The sequence below is a fragment of the Bos mutus genome, chromosome 14 (genome assembly GCF_027580195.1).
Source record: "Bos mutus isolate GX-2022 chromosome 14, NWIPB_WYAK_1.1, whole genome shotgun sequence".
Classification (NCBI taxonomy): Eukaryota; Metazoa; Chordata; class Mammalia; order Artiodactyla; family Bovidae; genus Bos; species Bos mutus.
The window spans coordinates 67,343,495-67,363,658 of record NC_091630.1 but is presented as its reverse complement, the minus strand read 5'-3'; the positions used below and the strand labels follow the sequence as shown (position 1 = coordinate 67,363,658).

The 20,164-nt window shown below is 50.6% G+C and overlaps 1 protein-coding gene across 1 annotated transcript; it reads right to left on the bottom strand.

Annotated features, from left to right (window-relative positions):
- Positions 1-10,492: 10,492 nt before the first annotated feature.
- On the bottom strand, positions 10,493-18,155 carry TRIB1 (tribbles pseudokinase 1). Its single transcript, XM_070382479.1, has 3 exons — positions 17,794-18,155; positions 15,306-15,598; positions 10,493-12,821 (listed from the first exon to the last, which is right to left on the bottom strand). The coding sequence occupies exons 1-3, from the start codon at positions 18,151-18,153 to the stop codon at positions 12,356-12,358; spliced, it is 1,119 nt and encodes a 372-aa protein (XP_070238580.1). The 5' UTR covers positions 18,154-18,155; the 3' UTR covers positions 10,493-12,355.
- Between the last annotated feature and the right edge of the window lie 2,009 nt (positions 18,156-20,164).

Here is a 20,164-nt window from a genome sequence, read left to right as displayed (position 1 = left end):
TTTGAGCCCAGAGATTTTAGCTCTAGCCAACACGTCCTTCTGAAAACCTGCCCAGTTCTCAGAACCTCAGCTCTATGAGCTCAGGAGTTATGTGTGAGCCTTCCTGAGGCATGTAGGTTTCTCTGCCTGTCTCTCCACTTATGTTGTTTTTTACTCTCTCAGTCATGTCTGACTCTGTGACCCCATGGACTGTAACCCACCAGGCTCCTCTGTCCATGAAATTCTCCAGGCAAGAATACTGGAGTGGGTTGCCATTTCCTTTTCCAGGGGATCTTCCTGACCCAGGGATCGAACCCGGGTCTCTTGCATTGGCAGGCAGTTTCTTTACCACTGAGCCACCAGGGAAGCCCTCCCCACCCCACGTACAGGTTCTAACAAATCCCTTTAGCACCCAGGCCCTGCAGGGTTAAGACTCCAAGACTGGGCTCCAAGATGAAATTGGACTCTGCAGAGCTTCCAGTTGATGCAAGTGGCCTTCTCCACCTGAGGGGCGCTGAAAGGCTCATCTCTGGGGCTGTGGAAAAATGTTCCCTTTGGCCCAGGTACGGAGTTTATTCTGGTCACCGCTGCACTGCTTGGCTGGCTGTTATGAAGATGAGTGGCCCCAGCAGCTCCGTGGTGTTCCCAACTTGACAGGGTGACATGGATACGTCAGTAAGCAGAGAGTCAGCACCAAATTAGGAAGCTGCGTGGGGATACAGCCAAGTGAGTGCTGAGTAAGAGCAGAGAGCACACGGACCAGGAAACGCTTCCAGCAGGAGGCTGGGGAGGGAACTCAGAGGACATTTACACCCAGGCCACTCGTTCTGCCAGCCGGGAAACCGAGGGCCTGTTGCAGCTATGTTCTTAGGCTCAGGCTGTGGCCTCTGAGGTCGAGAAAGGAGATGGGATTGAAGGTAAGCAGACAAGTCCATATCTCAGTCCTGTCCTTTACTGAGCTCTGTGACCCTGAGCACGCAACATCTGAGTCTCTGTTCCCCAACCAGAAAAAAAGGAGATGATAATATCTCTCATATACGCTGTGAGGGTTGCAAGAGATAATTCATTCAACACATCCAATGCCAAGCAGCTACTCAATAATATTTGTTCCTCTCCACTCCCTTCTCCTGGATTGGGTTTCCCAGGTAGCACTAGTGGTAAAGAACCCACCTGAAAATGCAGGAGACATAAGAGACAGAGGGTCTATTCATGGGTCAGGAAGATCCCCTGGAGGAAGGCACAGCAACCCACTCCAGTATTCTTGCTTGGAGAATCCCATGGACAGAGAAGCCTGGAGGGCTACCATTCATGGGGTCGCAAAGAGTGACTTAGCACACTCATATACTCATTTTCAGGAATAACCTCATTTAATTGAGACTTAACAGGTCTCTGTTTGGAAATGGGTTCCAATCTCTTGCTTCTCTAATTGGCCAACAGCATCAACTTCAGCCAGAAACTGGTCGAAAATGCAGAGTCTTAGGCCCCACCCAGCCCAATGAACAGAATCTGCATCTCAACAAGATCCCTGCCCCAACGCATGAGAAGCACCATTAAGCATATTTTTAAATGAATAGACTTACCTTCCCTGATGGCTCAGAGGTTAAAGCGTCTGCCTCCAATGCGGGAGACCCGGGTTTGATCCCTGGGTCGGGACAATCCCCTGGAGAAAGAAATGGTAACCCACTCCAGTATTCTTGCCTGGAGAATCCCATGGACAGAGAAGCCTGGTAGGCTACAGTCCACAGGGTCGCAAAGAGTCGGACATAACTGAGCAACTTCACTTATTTACTTACTTACTTACTTACTGCTCTTGGCCATCATTGATCCCATTTATCAAATTGTGGTGTTGGAGAAGACTCTTGAGAGTCCCTTGGACTGCAAGGAAATCAAACCAGTTAATCCTAAAGGAAATCAATTCTGAATATTCATTAGAAGAACTGATGTTGAAGCTGAAGCTCCAATACTTTGGCCACCTGATGTGAACAGCCAACTCATTGGAAAAGACTCTGATGCTGAGAAAGACTGAAGGCAGGAGGAGAAGGGGACAACAGAGGATAAGATGGTAGGATGGCATCACCAATGCGATAGACATAAGTTTGAGGAAGCTCCGGGAGTTGGTGATGGACAGAGCAGTCTGGCATGCTGCAGTCCATGAGGTTGCAAAAAGTTGGACACGACTGAGCAACTGAACAACAAGAACAATTGATAGCCTACATTTGCTGAGACTCTTGATGCATGTCAGACACGTGGGAAATGTTTTACAGGCATGGTCTTATCTATGCACAATCTTAGGAGGTGAGAATTCTCTCCAACCCCATTTCACAGATAAGGCAACTGAGTGAGGCTGAGGTGGGTGAGTTCCCTCCACGGGTAAGTTCTAGAACCACACTGCAAACCCTGGGCCTCTGGGACCCTGGTTTCCTCACTTTGCTACCCTGCTAGTTGGGACTAAGCTACCCCTGCCTCTGCACAAACTGGCCATGGGTTAATTCGTTTACTCCTTGCTCTTCTCTTGTGAGGTCTCTTAGGAATCTGTGAAATGGCAGTTTCAAGTCCTCCCTGGCCCCCAAGGTGAGTTTCTGAGACCCTGGAGGAGCTGGCCAGCTGAATCAAAACAGAGAAGTCAAATGGCTCTCTGCTCACCGCACTGACTAAGACCAAGGTCAGCAACCCCCAGGCAGCAAGAAGTGGGTAGGCTGACGGTCTGGGTACTGGCCTGCTCCCTGAGACTGGCCCTCCCCCCGAAACTGTCGCCTAGAACAGTCAACACTTTGACCTGGTGAGCCTGCAACCCAGAAGGGAAAGAACGTGTACGAAAAAGGAAAGAGGAGTTCATGCATGCACTCCCATGACAAAGGGAACACTAATCTTGACTGAAACCCCAGGCCAGGCTCTTCATGTTTTTATCACCCATCCTGCCTGCAACCCAGCAACTCCTCAAAACACTGCAATCCTGCAGTTTCATTGAGCACCGCCACCCTGGCATTTCTGCAGCCCTGGAAAACACTTATTTTTGTATCCATTATATACATCAGGAAATGATGGCTCAGAGAGACCTTGCAACTTGCTAAAGGTCACAGAGCAAGTTGTTATTGTTTAGTCGCTAAGTCATGTCCGAGTCTTTGTGACCCTATGGACTGTAGCCCGCCAGGTTCCTCTGTCTATGGGACCCTCCAGGCAAGAATGCTGGAGTGGGTTGCCATTTCCTTCTTCAGGGGATCTTCCCAACCCAGGGATCGAACACGCGTCTCCTGCATTGGCAGGCGGATTCTTTACTACTGAGCCACCAGGGAAGCCCTGTAAGGAAGGAGCAAGGCTGAGATCCAAATCCAAGTCTATCTGACTTCCCTTCTTTTCACATAGGTGGCACCTTGAACCAGGCTCTGAATAGGTTTACCTCATGTAATCCTCACCACCCCACCCTTGGGGTCAGATGGCATTATCGTTGCAACTGAGGCAGAGAGCACTCACAGGAACTGTCTGGGTCATACAGCTAGTTAGCTACAGAGCTGGGTTTCGCTACCAGGGTTCTCTCACCCTGTAGTTCAAACTCTTTCTCCTGCCAGCCCTGGGAAGTATCAAAATATAAAAAACTTTCTTCAGGTTTCTCCAGGAGAGTCCAGGGTTTACTGACATGATAGAACTGTTTATTTATTTGTGGGAATAAATATAAAAGAGGAACATCTGCCAAAATGGGGGAGGGGACTAGCCACACATCAAGAGCATATTCTTTAGAGTGAGACTCCCTGAGTTGAGATCTCATATTCTAGCTGTGTGACCAGAACAAGTTACTTACCCTCTCTGGGCTTTCACATACCCACCTGTAAAATGGGACCAGTAAGAACCCCTCATACACAGAGTTGTTATATGAATGAAATGAGGGGACCTCCCTGGTGGTCCGGTGGTTAAGAATCTGCCTTCCAGTGCAGGGGGTATACATTTGAACCCTGATCACGAAACTAAGATCGTACATGCCAAGGAGCAACTAAGTCCACCAATCTCCAGAGCCCATTCACCACAACTGGAGAGTCATAAATAAATAAACATTGAAAAAGAAAGAAAGAGAACGGAACGAGGCTGTGCCTATACAGTGCTAAGGCAGTGTTGGGGAAATACAGAGTACTCGGTCCATCTGGGTTCCTATCACCACTGTCATTTGAATTCCTCTCTTTCTGAATGCATAACTTGCACAGGGTATCCAGCAGTGTGTTGAAGATATAGTGAGGAGCGTTTGGGGGCCACCTGTGAAATGTAATCCACGAATTCACTTCCCCAGTGAAGAAGTGAGAATGATACTGATCAGCGGGAACCTGGAAACCAACTCTAACTGCAGCTATCTAGAAAGAAAATCTCAAATACAAGATGAGCGTTGGCTGCGAATTGGCTGTTCTTTCCCCTCTCAGCCTTGGCTTCCCCAACCATAAAATGGGGGGCTGGAGGGTGGGCGAACCTGGCCCCTGGCTGCTGGGGGCTACGGCTCCACAGGCAGCAGGTTTGGTGGCTCTTCACCTCCCAGAGGCCAGACAACCTCTTGACGTGGAGCAGGGATGTGAAAGCTGTTTGGCGTGCACTTGAACCCTGACCCCACAGGCCCTTCCCTTCTGGCTGAGGCCAAGTCCCCCTCTCAGCCATGCTCACCCCAGCCTGCTTCTGCCGCCTTCTATCTAGCTCATGGCGTGGCCTTGAGGTCATCGCTGAGGGGCACAGCCATAGGCCTGGCTCAGCTGGCGGTGCTGACGGAGGGTGGCGGCCACATGAGAAATCTGCCGGGGACACTTTCAGTCACTGCCTCAAAGGCCAGACCTCAGGACCTATTTCTTCAAAATGCCACGTCCTGGGTCCAAAATGTTTCTGGCACTTTCCATGGAAGTGCCTGACATTCATCTCATTTGGCTCCAGACACCTTCTAGAAGGTCATGCCCAGCAGCCAGCCAGCACCCAGGATGCTGAGCCGTGGGTGGCAGTCCTGGTGGTGGCAGCTGGGTCGAGAGTGGCCTTTTGACGGAGGCTTCCCCAGTCTCAGCCTTGGTGTCCCACCAAAATGAGAGAAGTTGGACTAAATCTTTCTTTACAGTAAATTTTTACGTTGGAATAATTTTAGATTTACAGAAAAGTTGCAAAGATAGTACCAATCATTGCCAAATATCCCTCCCTTGGTTTCCCCCAATGATATCATTTTACATCTCCGCGGTACTTTAGTCTCAACTAAGAAGCCAGCAGTGGCACATTATTACTGATTGAACTCCAGACTTTACAATGGATTTCACTCATTTTCTCACCGATGTCCTTTTGTCTGTTCCGGGATACCACATTGCATTTAGGACTAAATCATTTACAAAGTCTCCCGGTTCTGAAAACAAAGAGGCAGGAAGCCTTCATGTTTAAGGACTCTGGATGAATGCTGTGCTGGGTGACTTGGGGTAAATCCCTCATTCTCTCTGAACCTCAGTCTCTTTCTGTATAAAAAGGGAATGATACCAATACTTCTTTATAGGGATACTATGAGGTAATTATTTGTTAATTCATGTGAGGCATTTAGCAGGACTCATAGTACACCATCAGCACTCTATTGATAAATCTCAGTGAGTAGAAATTCTAGACCAAAACCAGGATTAACCCCGAATACTATACACCTCCTGGCAAAACATCTCCCAGCACAAGAGCTGCTCCAAAAAGAAGAAATTGTGCTGCTGGTCTAGCATATCAGACACAAAGTAGACAGCACAGGACTGGAAAAGGCAAAGATCTGGAGCCACACGGGCCCAGGTTAGGGTCCAGTCCACTCACTCTGTGAACTTGGACTCACTGTCCAGCCACACTGTCCCACATCTGTTAAATGGGAACAGATGGTTCACTTTACAGGGTTCCTGAAACAAAGTGAGATGTGTACTGTAAAGCTTCTAGCAGAACTGAGCTGTGAAATTTGGCTGCATTTTCTTGGGCTCCAAAGTCACTGCAGATGGTGACTGCAGCCATGAAATTAAAAGACACTTGTTCCTTGGAAGAAAAGCTATGACCAACCTAGACAGCATATTAAAAAGCAGAGACATTACTTTGCTTACAGTAGTCCATCTAGTCAAATCTACCGTTTTTCCAGTAGTCATGTATGGATGTGAGAGTTGGACCATAATGAAGGCTGACCGCCGAAGAATTAATGCTTTTGAACTGTGATGTTGGAGAAGACTCTTGAGAGTCCCTTTGACTGCAAGGAGATCAGACCAGTCAATCCTAAAGGAAATGAGTCCTGAATATTCATTGGAAGGATTGATGCTGAAGCTGAAGTTCCAATACTTTGGCCACTTGATGTGAAGAACTGACTCATTGGAAAAGACCCTGATGCTGGGGAAGATCAAAGGCAGGAGGAGAGGGGAACATCAGAGGATAAGACGGTTTGATGGCATCACCGACTCGATGGACACGAGTTTGAGCAAGCTCCAGGAGTTGGTGACGGACAGGGAAGCCTGGCATGCTGCAGTCCATGGGGTTGCAAAGAGTCGGACATGACTTAGTGACTGAACTGAATTTGTCTTTTCCTGGGCTTTCCTGGTGGCTCAGATGGTAAAGAATCCACCTGCAATGCAGCAGACACTGGTTCAATTCCTGGGTTGGAAAGATCCCCTGGAGAAGGGAATGGCTACCCATTCCAGCATCCTTGCCTATTCCATGGACAGAGAAGCCTGGTGGGCTACAGTCCAGGGGATCACAAAGAGTTGGACAACACTGAGCAACTAACACTTTCCCTTTTCCTACCTCTGCTAGGAACCACTAAGTCATTGACTGCTACCAGGATCTTCAAAGAATCCACTGAACTCTAATGTGGGCAGTTCCCAGGGGCCGGTGATGAAATTCCTTCTGTTTCTTTTGGTTTTTTTTTTTTTTTTTTTGAGAGAGAAGGACGAGGTTAATCAAATTACCCTCCCTCCCCCAGCCAAAGTTATGTTGAAAAACCATTTCCATAATCTTCATTGCTACAATGTCTTTTCTCATCCAGAATGAAATTTTCATCCTAATTTCACGATGCCTGTGCCTAGTTTTAAAAGGAAGCCTAAAGCTATCCTGGTGATCCCTCTGACGAAGATTGTCTTAGGGGCCTGTTTTCACAGAATCACAGAATCAGTCTGTTTTTACAGAAGAGCAGCTGGAGGGGCTGAAGAAATCAAAGAGCATCACTCCTATTTCAGTCAGTTCAATAGCTCAGTCATGTCTGACCCTTTGACTCTTTGTGATCACATGGACTGCAGCACACCAGACTTCCCTGTCCATTAGCAGCTCCCGGAGCTTGCTCCTATTTAAAGATGAGCAAATGAGAATGAGAGTTGCAGATCTGCTTGTTGAAGGTCATATAGTGAAAGGGCTTCAGAACTAGGAAGAGACCCCAATCACAAGATTCCTGCTTCTGTGTTCTTGGCTCTCTGACTCGGAGGCCCAATAGGCTCTGAGTTGCTGGAGGACATGCCTCCACTCACTCATCCACACACCCATCCATTCGCTGACCCACCCAATGATCCACTCTCCCACCCACCCACCTCCCACTCATCCATCCCCTCATCCACCCACCCACCCACTCACTCACCCACCCAGCCACCTACTCACTCACCCACTCATCCAGTCCACTCACCCACCCACCCACCTCCCACTCATCCATCCACTCACATACCCACTCACCCATCTACTCACCCACTCATCCATCCAACGACCCACCCAGCCACCCATCACCCACCCATCCACCCACCCACCCACTCATCCAGTCCACTCCCCCACCCACCCATCTCCCACTCATCCATCCAATCACCTACCCACTCACCTATCTACTCACCCACTCACCCACTCATCCATCCAATGACCTACCCAGCCACCCATCACCCACCCATCCACCCACCCACCCACTCATCCAGTCCACTCCCCCACCCACCCATCTCCCACTCATCCATCCAATCACCTACCCACTCACCTATCTACTCACCCACTCACCCACTCATCCATCCAATGACCTACCCAGCCACCCATCACCCACCCATCCACCCACTCACTCACCCACCCACTCATCCACTCACCCACTCATTCATCCACCCACCCACTCATTCATCCATCCATGTTGCCATTGGACACCTTCTTGTGATAGACATTGAGCTGAGTGCTAGAAGCCAGGGAGATGAAGACAGTCACAGTCCCTGACTTCATGGAGTTTTCTATTCGGGGGGCAAGGACTGCGTCTTGGTCACATGTTTCCCAACGATCTACCACAGTGCCTGGCACATGGTAGGAGACCATTTTTTTTTTTTTGAATAATGGATCTCTCATCTTCAGTAATGCTCTCACCTTTATAACTGATATGCTGAGTTGTCTTGAAGACTCTGATGGGGCTGAAGTCTCAGCATTTGTCTTGAACCATCTTCACCAATCGTCATTCTTACCAGAAGAAGTTAAACGGCCATGTGCAGACATAGTCACAACATTAGACAAGGAGTAAGTACAAAGACCAAGATCAGGTCCCAGCCCTTAGCTGTTTACTCCTAAGCAGCTGCTGAAAGACACTTGAGACTGTTTTCTCATCTGTAAAATGGAGCAAATATTATTTGACTTGCCTGTTTCACTTGGCTGCTGTGACCATCAAAGGGGAGAGAGAAAGAGAGAGGAGAGGGAGAGGGAGAAGGAACAGGGGAGAAAAAGAGTGAAGCTTCTAGTATGATATGAATAAACAGTTACTGAAATGTCACTTGAGTGATTTACGTTGAGGATGTAAGGGAAAATAAAAGCAATCAGCTTTTTAACCAGTGTGTGGCACACTCTCCTTCCAATCTTCTGTAATGTATTGATAACTGGCTGTGATTGCCCCAGATTTGTTTCCATCTTTGAAGAGATTAAATTTATGGATTTGTGGCATCACATGTCATCCCAGCCAATCCTGACCCATATTTCCCTCTACTTGGTTCATGTAACAACAGTACAAAGAGGTGTTGTAACCTTAATTGCTTGCAAAGTGTTTTGAAATCCTTAGATTAAAAAGCTTGGTGAAGTCCAAAGTGTTAGCCTTCTGTGTGCCCAAGGAGTCGTGCTGACCCTTGCCTGGGTTCGTCAGGGCAGGGAGAAGTTGCACTGTATGTCCTGAGGATCCACGAACTTTGGGGTTTGAGGATCTTATTCACGGGATGACCCTAGCTCAACTCCCAGCTTCCTTTTTTTTAACTACTCAGGCATTTGCCTATTCTTTGCTTCGTGCTTTTTCCATTTCTCAAGTTCCTGGGTCATGAGGCCTGAGTTGCAACTTTGGTGTCATAGGTCTGCTTTCCTGGGTGATCTCAGCCCGAGACCTAGAAAAGGGCAATTGTGTCATCTGTAATTTCTGTTTGCCTTTTCATTTAAGCCCAGAGCGGATGGCTTAATCCTTATTCTAACTTTTACCATTAGAATCTGGAATTAAATTTCTGTCCCATAGCTTCCCTGATGGCTCAGACGGTGAGAATCCACCTGTAATGCAGGGGACCCAGGTTCAATCCCTGGGTTAGGAAGATTCCCCCAGAGAAGGGAATGGCTACTCACTGCAGTATTCTTACCTGGAGAATCCCATGGACAGAGGAGCCTGGTGGGCTACTGTCCATGGGGCTGCAGAGTCAGACGTAACTGAGTGACTAACACGTTCATTTTCATGGTGGTATCCCCTGGAGGGCGTGTCAGGTGGGACTGAAAGGGGGAGGAGGGAGATTCTGGGGTCCTAGCCATGTTTCTTTTTTCTTGACCTGACTTCAGGTTAGACCAGTATGTTTGGTTTGTGAAAATTCAGAGCCACACACTTCTGTTTTTTCTGTGTATGTGTTACACTTTACAAACTTTTTAAAAATCACTCTGGATGCTGACTTCATTTAGAATAGATTTTGTTGTCACAGTCAAGTTTTATACCTAATCAATTCCAATTTCTGTATTTGTGATTCAAAATAATGTTGCTTTTAGCTTTCCTCCTATTAGTTCCACTTTTACATTTACAGAAAAAAAAGGGGGGGCCTCAACTAATGATTGTAATTAAGTCTAATGGGGGAGGGAAGGGTGGAGTTTGGCTCTCAACAGGAGGCCCTGTGATACATTCAGGGATGGATGTGGACCTCTGAAATTACAACAGAGTTCTGTTGGATACACATGGACGTTTTTCTGAGAGGTGTCCACAGTTTTCATCAAATTCTCAAGGGTCTGTGAAAGACCTTAAGCCAGAGGGATTCTTACAACTCAAGACTTTTTCATGTATGCGCCTCTTCAAATGTTTCTCAGCTCTTAAATTCAACCCATAGCCCTCATCAGCCTGATTCACCAAATTGGTCTCACCCATCAAAATGAATTTGTCTACTTCAATGGAAAAAGTGAATGGGTTCAGCTTTGTCAAAGGTCATATATAATCATCAGCTGTTTACTTCTTCATCTCCCCATTGGGATACCAGGCCCGAAGCCAGCGACCTTTGCATCCACAGCGTGAACCTACACCAGGTAACGGTGGATTGGACTCCAAAGAAAGTCACTGCACCTATTTACGAAACCAGATTTATTAAAATCTCTCTACAAGTCGGAAACGGCCATCTCAACATATATACACATGTACAGGAAGGGTCTAGTGTTTCGAAGCCCCAGCAAACCCAGAGTCCTTAGCCGGGTCATGTATCACAGATACAACATTCAAGCAACCACGAGAGCGTTAGTGCGACAGAGGTCTCTGTCCTCCTTCTCCAAGTCCCATGATTCTGTCAAGGTAATATTGCCAATGATCATTCACATTTCACGTGGTCTTAGACACGCAGGTTATTCAGACAGACACAGACGACAGAACAAGTGTCAGAGTGAAAACAACAACAAATGTAGAAAAGGTACGACGTATGTACAGAGTACACAGTGCGTGAGGTATACACGGTATTCTCACAATGCATGTTAGTAGTTTGCCTAAGGCGTAGCCCTTAAAGGTGACTGCCTGTTTTTGTGCCATTTCTCAAATACAGTATGTTTGGTTCACCCGTTTAACCACCTGATTTCAGTACTGTCTGAGACATTTACTGATATTTCATCTGTTTTTTTAATGCAAGTGGCAAATCTCTGTTAAGTTCTATCTTCCGTAGGTAGTGAGTTCCCATCTCTGGAAGCATTCAAACAGAGGTTGGAGTCCCACCTGTGAAAGAATTTGGGGGGTCGGGGGCGGGGAGGCGATTTCTACATTGGGAGGTGGTAGAGAAAGGAAAGAAGTTGGACTAGATGACTTTTAAAGTCCCTTCCAACCTTAAAGATTTGGGGCTTGCTATTTCACTCCAGATACCGATGAAACAGATGCATTCATAAACCACACCACAGATGAAATATTAACAACCTGTCATGCAAAACTGCAGACCAGACCCATGGGGTGGTTAAAGACTAATTCTGGAAGTTAGTCTGAGAGCTGTCTAAGACTATCCAAAATTTACTTTCTCTGAAGCACAGAAATTTGCTCTTGGGAGAGAGGAGTCTTCTTATCTTTCTCCTCCTAGACAAAATGCTCCACCCTGAGCTGGTCTTGGGGGGAAAAAAGGAAAGGATAAATGCTAACATATTTGGGGGGAACCAAAACAGCTAATGGTTTCCAAGTGCTCAAATTCTTTTTAAAAGTCTCCAGTCTCTCTGTCTGAGCTCAGAGTTCTGAAACAGCCAGGAGCCTGAATCTTTTGTGATACTCCTCCACCGTTAGCTGGTAAGTGCTTTTATAGTGAAAGGGGAAGGGGCTCATTTCAAGGTCAGAAAGAAGGCATTAGTGCAAATGGGGTCTTGGCAGGACACAGAGGAGAGATGATTCTGGGTTCATGGTTCAGGCAGGCGCCTATGCCCCTGAAACAGTCTGCTCCAAAAACATGAAGAGAGGGCGAGTGTTAAACCAAACCAGAAAAAAACAATTTTCCAATCAGAGAAGCTGGGGGTAGCGAAAGCCTGGCTACCAAAGACCAGTTTGAAGATGGCAGGTTTATTGGCCCAGGTAATTTGTCACCCTGTTAAAAATATAGTTATTGCCTAAAATGCCATTGTGTGATTCACTTCCTCTCCCTTTAGAATGTTCATTTCACTCCATCACACGCTGCAGGATATTCATACTCCGTGCCACCCAGAAAAGAGGCGGAACCCCCAAATCCAACAAAGGGATAGTTGGCGAAGGTTCACTGAGGAAAACAACTCTGTAGGGCAGCCAATCAGAGAGTACGCTGCTCACATCCTCAGTCACGCATCTGGAAGATGAGAAAGAAGGGGCGCCATGCTGAATTCAGCAGCCACAGTCTCCACGCCATCACCTGTCTGGTTGGCCTCACGCCGAAAGGCCTGTCCATCTTTAGAAATGGAAAATGCCATGTGTGAGAATTATGAGGTTTCTGAGGTTTGGGGATTAGCAGAAGAAGGAACTGATGTCACTGTCCTCCTGGTACTCTGGAACAATCTGGTCGGAAGTTCCTACTTCTGAGTCGATGTACCCAGGTTCCAAGACAGACTCAAACCAGGGATGGAGTAAGATCTCTGGGGCAGTGAGTCTCTCTGAAGGCTCCCGTCTCAGGAGGCTGCGAATGAGGCACCTGGCTTTGGGAGAAATGTGGTCAGGAATGCAGAACTGTCCACGTCGGATTTTGGAGAAAAGGGCACTGGGGTCTGAGTCATGGAAGGGGTAGCGCCCCACCAAAAGGGTGTAGAGCATCACCCCAAGGCTCCAAACGTCCGCTGCCTTTCCGGAGTAGGTCCCCGTGGTGTTCAGAATCTCAGGGCTCACATAGGCTGGGCAGCCGTGTTTGTCTGACAAAGCATCATCTTCTCCCTTGATTATGTGTGTATCTTCAAGACTTTCCAGTCTGAGCTGGGTTCTGTAGAAGACATGAAACAAGCCATTACTTCCAGATCCAGCTGCTATGAAAAACAAGGCCTTCCTTCCCAATAATAGGGTCCACAGGCACTCAACGCAAAGGCCCAAGGAATGCCAGTTACCCCTTCATCCAGTAAGCATTACCTTGCAACCTACCCAGGAGGACTCCGGATTTCACAAACCAATACAAACTGCAATAAAAATTAGCAAAGTATTGAGAGAGCACCTGGGGTGGAGGGTATGATGCAAAGCCCCAGATACTTTTCATGATGCTAGAGCTTAGAAGAGATATCCTAATAGGGGTTACACAATTTACTAAGTGCACATTGCAGTTGTGGGAGCCTGTGTCAGGAGAATGCTGACATTTCTCCAAAAGCTATCAGGGAAGAACAGCTTATCCTACTGCTTTAGGGAGAGCCGGAGCATCCTATAAGCCGATCTTATCTCTTATCGTGCCACTGACTGCCAGGGTCACTAGGACCGATGCTTGGCAATACAGAACATTACAGAACCTGGAGCCCAAGGTCACTGATATTGCACACGGATTGTCAGCACTCCTGCTCACATTGATATACACAGAGAGAGAGAGTTCTGTCCACCTGAGCCCAAGCCCACAATGGCCTCGACTCAGGAAAAGTACGAGGAATGTTAATTACGTGTATTGGGATATTTAATTGCAAAGAATGCCAGGACAAGAAGACAAAGAAAGCGGCTGGTGGGTTTGAAAGATGCAGGACGCCTAAAATGCCCATGTACGTGTACACATGCACACACGCACAAATACACAAACACACACACACCCTAGGATGGTATAGCACCACCTGAGCTCGTTTACCCAGACAGGGATTCATCTGTTCAGGTAACAACTAATCTGAAACATCTTCAGTCAAGGCTCTCAGGTGAAGCTGCAGGTGCCTCCCTATTCAGATCCAGCCACTCAAGCCTCCTGGGCTCCCCCAAAGCCCAGAGCCACGCGGGGAGCCTCCAATATCTGGTGGCCACTGTGTCCCCCCAGCTAAGTTTCTCTGAACTAGCTCTGTTTCAGTAAATCATTGGTTGAGAAGGACGCAAATATTTGGTACAGGCTACTGGGTCAATTCCTTTTCCTCTTAAAGGTCTAGTTGTTTTTTTTTTTTTTTCCTTCCTGCCTTCCTGTTCCCTGGAGTGTAGTATACATGTGCTAACTTCAGTATGTCCTCAGCCTGACCTCCCCCGTCGTTATGTAAAATACCCATTGGTTCTGTAAACGGAAAATATGACTCAACCCACACCGTCTGCCGCTGATTGGTTCCTGTAGTACTAAAACCCTGCACCTGTGCTGCTTACAGGGCTAGCGTCAGCCTGCCATTGCTTAACCCTCGGGTTGCCAAACTCCACGCACATGACATTCGCCTGTGCAATGGTGGATTTCAAAAGTAAGCAAGGAGGTGTGTAAGGCATGTTTCAGAAAATACATCACCATATCAAAGGAGAGTGTTCCAGGAACTGGAAACTTCTTCATTGCCAACACTTTGCTTTTCTTTGCTAATCAGTATGTTCCAATAACTCTTGCAAGGTCAGATACAAAGCCAGGTTTTCTGGCAACTCAACAACCCTGTACATTTTCATAGGATCGGGAGTTAAGGCTAAAATGGCACAGGTGGGTGAGCCCCGCATGAACAGCTACAGTAGGAGAGTGCACACCCACCTGTGCAACTGGACAGTGGGATTGCTCTTAATCTTTCCACAAGGGATGCGGCCCACCTCCTAAAACCAGGTAAGGTTTATCTCCTTTGGCTTCGTGAATTCTCTTGTCTGAAACCTCAACTCTGAATCTTAATGTCTCATTATTGTCTTCTCAGGCTCATCTTGTTCTTTTATGAGGTAAGCCATGATCTATATTTAGCAACCAATTCCATCCAGCTTCCATTTCTTATTCAACAGTGGCTATTTTCTGAAGATGTATCCAAACAAAATGCCTAAAAAGTCACTGGACAAAGTGGAGAAAATATTGGGGGCCAAGCATGACACAGAACAGAAGTGTGGGGTGAAGGAAAGGAGAGGTTTCTGCAAATAGGACAGTCTGACCAGTTCTGTGACACTTCCTAGGTACCAAAAAAAAAAAGGCACTCAGTATAAACAAGGATTTTAAAATGTCCTCTAGGAATCGATGCTGTGAAGGGCAGGCTGACATTTGTACCGGAGAAGAACTGACCTTTCTGACAACAATGGGGAATAAACCTGATCCCAGGGTGGAATTGGGGAGGGTAACCTATCCTCACGTGATATCCCACAAATGCACCAAGGTGTCCCCAGGCCACATTCACGAGGGTGCAGGAAACCCAGCTGTGGCATTGGCTCTTTAGGAGAGAGGACTTCTCAAGACTAACTCTGGGACAACTGAGCCCTTGATGTTGTTCTCAACCAATGCACCACCCCTAACTGCTCAACCTGCAGCCTCGTTTCAGTTCCAAAAGGCACAGGAGAGGCTGTGGAGGCCGCTCACCTCTCTTCGGTGGAGAAGACAAACTTCCTAAGCTTCAGGTCCCCCAGCACAATGGCTGACTGGTGGCAGTGGGCGACGGCAGAGACAATCTGCTTGAAGAGCCGGGCGGCCTCCTCTTCCCGCAACCTCTTCCGGCTGCGCACGTAGGAGTGCATGTCCCCAAAGTCCCTCTCAAAGAAGACGTAGGCCTTTGTTTCCCCAAGGATCACCTCCACGATGCCCGTGATGTTCCTATGTGATGGCAGCTGGATGTAAGGCCGGATTTTGTCCTGGTAGTGTTTAATGGGAAACACCTGCAGAGAGAAGTGGACCCGCTTAGGAGGCTAGAGAAGCAGAGACTGCCTTCCAGCAGCTGGGCTGCAATTCTCAGTCTGGGACTTCCCAGGTGGCACTAATGGTAAAGAACCTGCCTGTCAACGCAGGAGACATAAGTGATGGGGGTCTATCTCTGGGTCAGGAAGATCCCCTGGAAGAGGACAAGGCAACCCGCTCCAGTAGTCTTGCCTGGGAAATCCCATGGACAGAGGAGCCTGGCAGGCTACAGTCCAGGGGATTGCAAAGAGCCGGACATGAAGCTGAAGCGACTTAGCATGCACGCACACACCCCCATTAGCTCTTCAACCCCACTTTATGCAGTCGCAGCTACCCCTAACACCCCCAAACCAGAAGCATCTAGGGCTCTGGGCTAGCAAATATTCAAAGAGCCACCATATGGATGGTTTCTCTGTATGGCCTTCCACAAGCTCCAGAGAGCTAAGCCCCGAAGTCCCCACCCTCTGTGGCCCTTGCTCGCCGGCGGGTGCCAAGGGGCTGACAGAGGTCCCTCTGGTGTCTGCAGGAGCAGTCCCTGGAAAGGCATGACCTCCTGCAGACCAGGAAGGGCACAGAAGGTGGTGACTATGCAGCTTCCAAGTGGAAGCAAGGGGCTGGAGAACACGCAGCTCTGTCATTACCGGGAAGGAACAAATGACTCCAAGTCTGTCAACACAGCCCTAAGCAACCTGCCTGGGCTGACTCAGGTATAAGCAGTCTTGAGGTAACATTCCCACAGGAGGGATACAGGATCCTGGGGGCAGGGGGGATTCATTTGTTTATTTATCTCCCTACCCCCCACCAATTCCCACCCCCACCTTCACCCAGGACACCAGTAGCATCTCCTCTAAGAAGCTGACTGGTCTCTTTAAGGGCCTTTTGTTTAGTCCGGTTACTCATATCCTAGACTCAACTGGAAACGGTGACACACGGATTGTCACCATCTGGATTCGGCTATTATCTGCTCAGAGGAACTGGAAGGGGTTGCACAATGACCAGACCCACCCCACTTCTGAGGCCTGGCTGCTCTGTCACCAGCTCGAAGAAATCTCTCCGCTGCCCCCCTCCTCCCACCCCCAGCCCACACTCATACTCCTCCCAAAAGAGCTCTTAGCCCCAGCGACCCAGAAGAAAAGAATTTCCCCCCTTTAAAACTGGGCTTGATCATGCATTTGAAGTTTCGTTCGGGTCGGCCAGTAGATGGCAGCAGCGAGCCCAGGGAAGTTGGGGGGTCAGGTGAGTTGCAGAAAACCCGAGTGACTTTAACTGAGGGGTGAACCTATCTTTCAGGTGAAAAGGAGGGGCCCAGAGGATTATCAGAAATGTCTGAGACCGGGGTGTCCAGCTCGCAAAAGGTAGATGGACTGTGGGAATGTTCTGCGTCTACTGGCGCAGGAGGAGAGCGCGGGGAATCCTGTTTCCAGTTGTACCTCCAATTGGATGGCATCCCTTATGTTCAAAGGAAAATCGCCGGCCGGAAAATCAAGACATGAATGGAAGCGAGGGTTTCCTAGCAGGCGCGGGCTTTCCAACACTTCCATTCCGGCCAAATCCCCCCGCCCTGGCTGGAAGACCCCCCGCGCCAGACTGCTCTCTGGGGAAGACAGGGTTCCGGTTCTAGCGCGGGTTCCAGCCGGAATCCCCAACACCTGCGCCCGACACGGACCTCCCGCCCCTGACCACCCACAACTAAGCCCGGGTGCCTCGCAGCCCCGGCGAGAGAGCTGCCAGCTACTCCAAGCTCCAAGCAGGCACCCACTGTAGGGCGCCCTTCCAGAACGAGGGGCGGGGGGACCGAGGAGAATGAGAAAAGGAGAATGGCATGGCCCTGGAATCCATTTCAATTCCACAACTTATATGGAGCGCCACGCACTAAACTGGGCGCTAAGGAAATAATATCTAATAGATATAAAGCAATTAAGCACCGCACTTCCTCTTGACCGCCGAGTTCGAATTATCCCACTCCATCCGAACCTCACAATTCCCAGTAAGGAGATCCTGGTCAAATGCTGCCTTCCCGGGCTCAAACATACTTAACCGCCTTGCCCCAAGCCCAAACGCTGGCGGCACCTTCGGCTCCCGGGCGCTGGCGGACGAGACCTCAAACACTTTTGCCTGCCACCGTGTCCCCCCTCACCCGCGACCTCCGCCAGGTCCCGGCCCCCCGGGTGCGTACCTTGCAGCGCAGCTCGCGGCCGGTGTGGATGCACAGCGCCCGGGACACATGCTCGCGCTCAGCCAGGGGCAGCAGCAGGTAGTCGGCGATGCGGCTGGGCCCCGGAGCGCTCCCGGAGCCGCCGCCGGCCCCTGGAGCGGCGGGCGGAGGCTGCGGGCTGCAGGGAGAGCCAGGGGGGCTGAGGTAGTCCGGGGGGCTCGAACACTCGGAGAGACGTGGGCACTTGGCCGCCACGGCCGCCGCGTCGTCCGCGTCCAGCAGGCGTTTGGCCGGGGTGCCCCGGCCGGCGGCGAGCAACAAGGCCGGAGTGCGGGGCTGCGAGACGCCGTTCATGGCAGAGCGCACGGGACCGACCCGCATCCCGATCCGGGCCGGGGCGGCCCCTGCTTTATAAGTCCTCGGATCCGCCCGGAAAGGCGCGACGGGCGCCGCGACTTACTCCAGCCCGGGGGATGGAGTTTGCAGACGGAGCTTGGTTCTGCCCCCACGGGGGCAAAGCTGGAGCCGTTCCTGGTGCACGCGGGGATCACGCTGGCAGCGCGTCCGGGGCGCGGAGGCCGGCTCGGGTCTCCGGATCTCCGCGGGTACCGGCTCTGGGCGCCTCGCAGAGCGGGGGCAGCCGCCGCTATTGTTGTCGAAGCTGCCGACAGTTGGGGAGGCAGAGGCGGCCGGCCTTCCCGAGGTTCAGAGCGGCGAGCACAAGATTCCGCAGGCTCGCTGGAGCCACGGAGCAAACACACTTCCCAGAGCAAGAAGTCTCGTAGCGAAAGCCGGAGCAACTTTTCCGCTGCGCTCGGAATCCGGCGCGCTCCTGGGCTCCCGGCGTGAGTGTGCGCGAGCGAGACGCTCTCGGAGAGAGTGACTGAGTGTGAGTGAGTGTGTGCGCCGCACCGATCCCAGCCAGTGCACTCCTCCTTCTCCTTTTCCTCCACCTCCTCCGCCTCCCGGTGACTCACGCTGTATACACACACACTCACAGGCCGGGCTGTGTAAACAGTTGGGAAGCCGGGTTGTGCAATGAGGTGACTGCGACGACTCCGGCCCTGCCGCCGGGCGAGCAGTCACCGAAGCGGAGGGGGAGGACCGGGGGAGGGGGCGGGGTGCGGCGGGAAGGGAAGGTGGAGCTGGGTCGGCGGGGGCGAGGGGGGTGGCCCGAGGGCTGGGATGCTCCGGGCTGAGCGCGCTCCGGCGCAGGTGGTGAGTTCTGAGCCCGCTGGGGCGCGCGCACACGTTCCCCCTAGCTACCCCTACCCCCAACAGGCTGGTCTAGGCAGGAGGCGGCGCGCGCCCTCCCGCAGGCCGTGGACTCAGCGCTGGAAGTCGGGGGAGGAGGCGGAGGAAAAGTTCCCGTGACGTCAGGGTCCCGGGGAAGTGGGCGGGAGGGGAGGGGCCGCGGGAGGTGAAGCGACCGGTGATTGGTGCGCGCTCCTCATTCACTCAGAGCACAATGGACTGCGGGCGCGCGCACCAGCTCTCCAGCACCCGCCGCTCGGTGCGGCCGGAGGGTGACTCCTTTTGCCCTGGGGGATCCCCTCGCCGCTCCGCGCCTGGGGACCTCGGGTTGGAACTGTAGGCGTCGCCGAGACCCGGCGGTAGCCGGAGGAAGGGAGGAAAGAGAAGGTGATGAATTCCAGAATCACTCATTCACCCCCACGCGGTAGTTCCGGGGAAGACCTATGCGTGGTAGTGTATGTGACGGTTTTTTTTTTTTTTTTTCCTGCCCCCTCCCAGCTCTAATCCCCAGCGTCTGTTCGCTTCCACAAATAGAACCTTCTGTTGGATGAAATAAAAGCAAACACTAGGCCTTCTGCTCTCCTCCACCTCCACGCCCCTCCCGCGCCTGCCGCCCGCCCGGATTGCACGGAAATAGCTTCTCCCGGCTCCCCGGCCGCCCCTTCGCGGTGACTCGCAGAAAGAGCTTCCTGAGCCGCGGCCGGTGGGAAACAAAGGATGTGGGGAGAGAGCGGAAGGGGCCCACGTGGCCGTCGCCGAATTCCTGTCCCCTCCCCGTGCCTCCTCCGCAGCCTCCACACGCGCAGCAGGGTCTAGAGCCCCGGGGCTAACCCGGTTCCTTGGTGACCGGATAGATAGTGATACTGCCTACACCCAGGCAGTCCTGCCAGGGCGTGTGCACGCACTCGTGCAACCTGATTTGGGTGAGCGCGAGATGTGTCAGACCCTGCACAGAGCTCCATGAAAAAACAACCTAGACGCTGTCGTTTTTCTTTCGGGAACCAGGTCAACCCGGAGTCCCTGGACACCGAACATAGATAACTGTTATCAGAGTCCCTTCTGTACTTCTGCTAAATGCTTCATTTTCTAAAACCAGATCGAGCCCCAAGGATAAATCCTTTTCCATATTAAGTCTCCC